The 6,717-nt window shown below is 61.2% G+C and overlaps 1 protein-coding gene across 1 annotated transcript; it reads right to left on the reverse strand.

Annotated features, from left to right (window-relative positions):
• On the reverse strand, positions 1-6,432 carry PABPN1L (PABPN1 like, cytoplasmic). The gene is made up of 11 exons (XM_078357988.1): positions 6,368-6,432; positions 5,809-5,914; positions 5,537-5,715; positions 4,632-4,799; positions 2,795-4,431; positions 2,269-2,404; positions 2,084-2,151; positions 1,564-1,670; positions 1,401-1,488; positions 896-1,026; positions 1-445 (listed from the first exon to the last, which is right to left on the reverse strand). The coding sequence occupies exons 5-11, from the start codon at positions 3,041-3,043 to the stop codon at positions 406-408; spliced, it is 819 nt and encodes a 272-aa protein (XP_078214114.1). The 5' UTR covers positions 3,044-4,431; positions 4,632-4,799; positions 5,537-5,715; positions 5,809-5,914; positions 6,368-6,432; the 3' UTR covers positions 1-405.
• Positions 6,433-6,717: the final 285 nt, after the last annotated feature.

Genomic DNA, 6,717 nt, shown 5'->3' on the forward strand with positions numbered 1-6,717 from the left:
TTTGCTTTTTAAAAATGTTCAATTTTAATAATTTATGCTTCACCATTAAGACACACGTTTCTGTTTAAAATGAGTTAGTTGAAGAGCCAAGCATGCCAACCCCAAGCTGGCCTGGCACTGCCTGGGCCTCTGTTCCTCCCCCATGCCTCACTGCCCAGAGCCCCTTGGAGCCCTGTGGCACCCGTGCCCGGCCCACTACCAGGCCATGGCTGTGACTCGTGGCTATGGCCACGAGTGGACCATTCCCCTCTGGCCAAGTGGGGGGCCAGAGGCTGCTCTTCTGGACACCCCTCTCCTCTGGCCTCGCCCCCACCCCACTCCCTGCCAGCCCCAGCCCCCTATGGAACACAACAGGTTTACTCCTGACCCAGCCCCCAGTCCCTCTCTCAAAAGCAGGCCCTTCCATTAATACGGTGAGAACCACAGGGAGGCTCTTCCGCGTGCCCTGCACAGAAAGAGAGGGCAGGGTGAGTGGCCTCCCCGGGGGGGAAGCTGGGAGGCGGCCTAGGGCCTCCCAGGACAACAGGGTAAGGATGCAGGGTGGTCACCCTGCTGCTCAACCGATGCCCCAGGGGGCCTTTCTGGTGACTCCCAGCTGCTCTCTTGGGAAGGTGCCAGGGAAGGAAAGGGCAGCACCAGGAGAGCCCTTTGGGGCAGCAGCAGCCCACCCCAGAGCCTTTGTGGGAACAAGAAGGGATCCTGTCTCCCAGCAGAGAGGCTCCAAGAAGCCCTCCCCACCCCACCCTACCCCCAGCCCTCACCCAGGCCCTGCCAGATACATTCCTGTAGCCCCATCAGGAACCAGCACAGGGACCCGCTCCTGTCCCTGATCCCCAGACCCTCATGCCCCCCATGGCTCTCGCCCCCCAGGCTGCCCCCACAGGCACCCACTCACTGGTTCTGCCCTCGTGGTCTGAACCGGGGCCTGCTGTGGGGGAAGGGTGCCCCCCTGGAGCCTGGGTGTCCTCGAAGGCCCCCGCGGTCTGTGGAGCTGATCCCAGGGAAGTTGGTTCTTTTCGGCAGCACCTGGAACAGAGGTCTGCTCCGAGTCGTCCTTGAGGGAGGGCCGAGACCCAGCCTGCAGCCCCGAAGCCCCGGAGCATGGGGTCCTGCCCAGCTCAGGATGCCATTCAGACCTATAGGGTCCCTCTGCCTTCGCCACCGCTGTGGTCACGTGACACCCAGTCACAGCCAGCATCCCTGCGGCGGGGGGGGGCCCTTCTACACCATGCCACTCACAGACCAAACCCAGCTTCAGGTTTGAGGGTCCCGTCACACCCTGTCCAGGCCCAGCTGCCCACCATGCCTGAGACACGCTGTGCCAGAGCTGCGGTGTGTCCCAGGGCCAGGGGGCCAGCGCCTTCGTGCCCAGATTTGTGGACCTGGGGACCCCAACACACCTTGATGACGCGGCCGCGGAAGAGGCTCTGGTCCAGCTGCACGGCGGCCTGCACAGAGCCCTTGGTGGCAAACTCGATGTAGGCATAGCTGGGGGGTGGGGAGGGGAGGGGTGAGGCCAGGGCCTGTCCACGTGGCTAGCGCCCCGCCAGGCCCCACACTGACCCCTTGGGGTGTCCAGAGAACTTGTCGCACAGAATGGTGACTCGGTAGACCTTCCCGCAGCAGCTAAAGTGGGCCTCCAGCTCCTCCGCCGAGCCCCCGTAGTCCACCTGGCCCAGACCGGCATGTGAGGGAGACGCCTGGCCCTCTCCCCGGGCTTTCTTGGTAGAGGCGGGGGAAGAAACCCCAAGACTGGGACTGGGAGGGGATGGCCCCAGGCCCCAACCGCCCACACTCTGGGGGATGGAGGGGAGAAGAGAGGGAAGGGTATCTCACGTGGCGCTCCCTCCTGAGGGCTGGAGCCTTTTAAAAAGCTCTAAATTGGAGATTTCATGTGCAATCCTGAATTCCAGCTCATGTGGGAAAGCGAACTCAGGCCCAGGCCTGCGTTTCCTCGAGGCGACAGTCTGGCTGCCCCCAGCATCAGAGCCCCTTCCCTTCAAGCCTGTCTGGGGCAGGGGCCTGGATCCCCAGAAAAGATGGGGCCCCACTCACTGCCTGCACTCCCCTGCCCACCACTCACGTTGCCCACATAGATGGATCTGTGGTCAGCCTCCACCTTCTCTTCCGGGGTCCCACCGATGGGGTAGCCTGCGGAGAACACGGCTCCTTCCTCACTCCTCTCTCCGGAAGGTCCATGGCATGTGGGGCCTGCCAGGCCCAACCCTCATGGAAACTCCGGGACCCAGCCTGGGGCCTCGTTCCTACCTGTTGTCTCGGGGCTCAGCAGCTGCCCTGCCACAGCGTCCTCCTCTTCCCGGAGGAGGCGCTGTGCTCCTGGAGGCCAAGGCAGTCCCTCGGCCTGCTCCATGGCCCACACCTTCATCTTGATGGCCTCCAGCTCCTGCCAACACATATCCCTGAGCAGGGCAGGCAGCCAGCAGGCTCTGCTCCGAGGAGGGTAGGCATGTGGCCTGCCAGCTCCAGCTGAGGGTCACACCCTCAAGGGGACAGCCCTTCTCTGGCAGGGACACTACTTTCTGGGGCAGCTGACTGGGATGACAAACTCATCTCTGCAACCCTCACCTCAAGGGCCCTTCTCTGGGCCGAAAGGCCACCTTGACCCCTCCGTTCTATGAGGCTGGGAGCTCCCCACCACCTTCTTTCAGGCAGGTGTGCAGTGGACCGCTCCCCTCCTAAATCAGCTGCAGCCATCTGTCATGGAGACCCTGTGTCCACCAGCCCCCGTGGCTCAGGTCCCCTGAGGTCCCCAGGGCCTCCGCACAGCTGTTACCTGGTCAGGCATGGGGAACTCAGCCAGATTCTTTTGCTCCAGCAGAGATAGCAGGAAGCCTTCATCTCCATCCTGGTCTTCCTCTGCCTCCTCTTCCCTCTCCTCCTTCCCTTCCCCACCCTCTGGCCCCAGAGAATTCTTGGTCTTGTTCCAGGCCCCCCAGCCCTGGGCCTCAGGGTCCGAGGAGACTGTCTGGAGCCAGGCCTGAGTTGGGGGCGGGAAGAGAGAACAGCTTGGGACGGGCCACATGGTGGAGGAGCAGGAGGAAGGCGGGCCAGGCGAGGCTTCCCTCCACTCTTCCCGAGTCCGCACCTGCCTGGGCCCTGCTGGAGTTTTAAGCCTTCCCCTGAGACCAGCTGCTCCCACTAGAGCATTTTCGAAGGCTGAGTGGGGGCTGAGCTTCCAGCCTTGGCTCCTGGGCCCCTGCCCTTCCCTGTCCCCTGGACACCTCTGGGAGACTCTCCCTCGAGGAAGGAGATGCTGAGTCGAGTGGAGGTTGTTGGTCTCTTCTGCATAAGCCCAGCCACACTGCAGCTCCCTGGAGCCTGCATCGGTCCCCAGGTTCACACCTCAGTGGCATCCACACGGCACGAACACCACATGGCACAAACACACAATCTGAGTGGGAACATGGCAGCGGTTGCTTCTGGAACATGGGTCCAAGCAGGCTGGGGAGGTGGCTTCCAACCGGGGGAAGCAGGGGCCGAGGTGGCCCCAGGGGAGGGTGCCTGGGATGAGAGGCCGAGGGCAGGTGCCTGGGATGAGAGCCCGAGGGCAGGTGCCTGGGATGAGAGGCCGAGGGCAGGTGCCTGGGATGAGAGCCTGAGGGCAGTTCGGGGCGGGGTCCTGGGCCCAGAGGAGGGGCAGCAAATGCTGTCTCTGCATCCCAGCCCCCATGGAGCCCTCAGGCACCCTCATCCCCCTAACCCTCACTTTAGGTTTTCTTCTTATTTTTTGAGACAAGGGTCTTATTTTGTTGCCGAGGCTGGAGTGCAGTGGCGCGATCTCAGCTCACTGCAACCTCTGCCTCCCAGGTTCAAGCGGTTCTCCTGCCTCAGTCTCCCAAGTAACTGGGATTACAGGCACCTGCCACCACATCCGGCTCATTTTTTTGTATTTTTAATAGAGACAGTGTTTTGCCATGTTGTCCAGGCTGGTCTTACACTCCTGACCTCGGGTGATCCGCCTGCCTCAGCCTCCCAAAGTGCTGGGATTACAGGCGTGAGCCACTGCGCCCAGCTTGGGGCATCTTTTAGATGGGAGCCACTTACATGAAGCCAGAATCCTTCTGCTGTGGGGTGGGGGTCTGTGGGGAGTGGCAGTGTGAGTCACTGTGGCAGAATTCCATGGGGATCTGGTGGCGTCTGCACCTGGCCTCAGCCCTGCAGGGTTGCAGCAGGACGTGACCGGCGCCCGGCCTCCTGCCTCCCTCTGCACCTGCAGTGTGGCTGCTTGAGTCCGCTCCGGCCTCCTCCCTTGCTGCCGCCTCCTGCCCACTCTGTGAAGGACTTGGGGTCCAGCAGTCATGCTTGGCTCTGATCCCTACCATCGGCAGGGAACAGCTGCCACCCCCTGGCCGAAGCTGGCTTCTCTGTGACTCCACCCCCGTGTTCACGTGGGGCCTCTTTCCTGGGAATCTGGGACAGGGAGAGGAGAGAGAGAGACAGGCCATGGTCTAGGCTGGAGCTCCACTGCTGCACCGTGTGCCCACCCGAGCAGGGCAGCCCTTCCTCCCACCTGGGGCTGGGGGCTCGGGGGTAGCAGGTGGGACATGGAGGCTGTCACAGCCGGGAAGCCAGGCTCCTGCACTGGTCCTGGTGGCCGGTTCTGTTCTTACCTCTATAAAGCAGAAGGTGTCTGAGACGGGTCTCAATCAGTTCAGAGATGTATTTTACCAAGGTGAAGGGCACAAAGCTACAGGAAACATCTGTGGTCTGCTTTTTCCAAAGAGGGTTTGGAGGCCCAGCGAGGTGGCTCCCACCTGTAATCCCAGCACTTTGGGAGCCTGAAGCAGGACGATCACGAGGTCAAGAGTTCAAAACCACCCTGGCCAACATGGTGAACCCCATCTCTACTAAAAATACAAAAACAGACAGGGCCTAGTGGCTTCCACCTGCAATTGGGAGGATCACAAGGTCAAGAGATCAAGACCACTCTGGCCAAGATGGTGAAACCTCATCTCTACTAAAAATACAAAAATTAGCTGGGTGTGGTGGCGTGTGCTCGTAATCCCAGCTACTTGGGAGGCTGAGGCAGGAGAATCTCTTGAACCTGGAGAGGTGGAGGTTGCAGTGAGCCGAGATCGCACCACTGCACTCCAGCCCGGGCGACAGAGCGAGACTCTGCCTCAAAAAACCAAAAACAGAAACAAAAAACCCCAAAGAGGGTTTGGAGACGTCTGTACCTAAAGGGGAAAGAAAAGGGCAGGTGGAGAAGAGGCAAGCGGTGTGTTCCTTTAAGTCTGACCAGCTGTCACCAAATGCACATTCTGAAATGTGGGAGGTGGGGTAGGCGAGTGAAAGGCGCAGCCCCACGCCGGGCGACCCTGCGTTTCCACAGGGAACAGGAAGCCGGCAGGTGCGCGTTCGCCTAGGTGAGTGGAAGGTGACTTTAGCTCTGTCCTTTGTCCTGTACCAAAGAAGTTAAGCTGTTGAGATTTTGCAGAAGTTTCAGAGTCAAGATCTTGGGGTCCACAGGAGCTTCCCTGTGAGCAGCTGGCGAGGGGGGCACGGGGCATCTCACCTTTGTGGCTGTCCACGGAGGAAGATGGGAGGCGGCGTGCGGGACTCCGTTCCCAGCTTGACTTTCCCTTTGACTTAGTGTTTTAGGTCCCGAAAGTTTGTTCTCTTTTCACACCTCCAAGAGGCTGGCTGAAAACCCTGCTGTCACCCATCTGTCAGTGCGGAGTTCTGGGGAGACTCCTGGGGTTGGTGAGGAATGGGCCCTGTCTGGAACCTGCCTAAGGCCCTGGACGCCCCACCTCTCTCCCTGACTCTGCACAGTCGAACGCTTACCTGTGTGTGGTCCCGGGACGCTGCTCCCCGCCCATGGTGCTGCTGCCTCCGGGAAGCCTGCCGGGCTGCATCTCCTTCCTCAAGAGCTGCTGTCCTCATGCCTTACCTGCAAGTCCAGTGTCAATGACTTGCCCAGGTTTTCCCTTAGAAACCAAAGTTCCTCAGGGGCAGTGCCCATGTCTGCATCGAGACCGGCATGCTGTTGAGGGCTGGCTGGACAAGGGTGGAGAGAAGCCTCCGCCTGTGCAACTCCTGTTGGGATGGGGCCCCCCGCCCTGTGTCTGTGCCATGTGTCTGAGGGCCCCCTGCCCTGTGTGTCTGTGCCATGTCTGAGTGCCCCCCGCCCTGTGTGTCTGTGCCATGTGTCTGAGGGTCCCCTGCCCTGTGTGTCTGTGCCCGTGTGTCTGAGGGTCCGCCAGCACCCATGCCTCCACCTCCCTGTGGGAGGCAGGACCGCAGCCAGCTCTGTCCAAGCCCAGAGCCTGCTGGACTCTGCCCAGCTCTGGCACACGCCCCTCTGAGCTCGGCCCTGGCCATGGAAAAACCTTGTCATGCTCACCCTGTCTGAGACTGCTGACACACCAGGCACTGCCAGACGCCGGGCAGGGGACAGACGGCTCTGACGCCAGCCTTTCCAGTGACGCTCCTCAAATACGCCCTGTTCCGGAGCCAGGATTGAGGATTCATGGCAGCCTGTCCCCAGGGGCACCAGCGTCCAGCCCAACTCCTATTCCAGGCAGAATCCTCGAACCCTAACACTGGGGCCCCGTGGGGATGACTGAGACTGGCGTGCCAGCCCTTCCTGTGTTGTCCACCCTCAGGGCCCCTGCACCCATCCTTCCTCCCTCCTTCCTTCCTTCCTCCCTCCTTCCCTCCCTCCTTCCCTCCCTCCCTCCTTCCTTCCCTCCC

This window comes from Callithrix jacchus, chromosome 20 (assembly GCF_049354715.1).
Source record: "Callithrix jacchus isolate 240 chromosome 20, calJac240_pri, whole genome shotgun sequence".
Taxonomy (NCBI): domain Eukaryota; kingdom Metazoa; phylum Chordata; class Mammalia; order Primates; family Cebidae; genus Callithrix; species Callithrix jacchus.

Coding starts and splice junctions, on each gene's coding strand:
- PABPN1L (XM_078357988.1), bottom strand. CDS start 3,043: ATGTGGCCCGTCCCAAGCTGTTCTCTCTTCCCGCCCCCAACTCAGGCC. Junction 2,405..2,794: donor AGTTCCCCATGCCTGACCAG/GTAACAGCTGTG, acceptor ATGTGTTGGCAG/GAGCTGGAGGCCATCAAGAT. Junction 1,671..2,083: donor GATCCATCTATGTGGGCAAC/GTGAGTGGTGGG, acceptor GGTCTGGGCCAG/GTGGACTACGGGGGCTCGGC.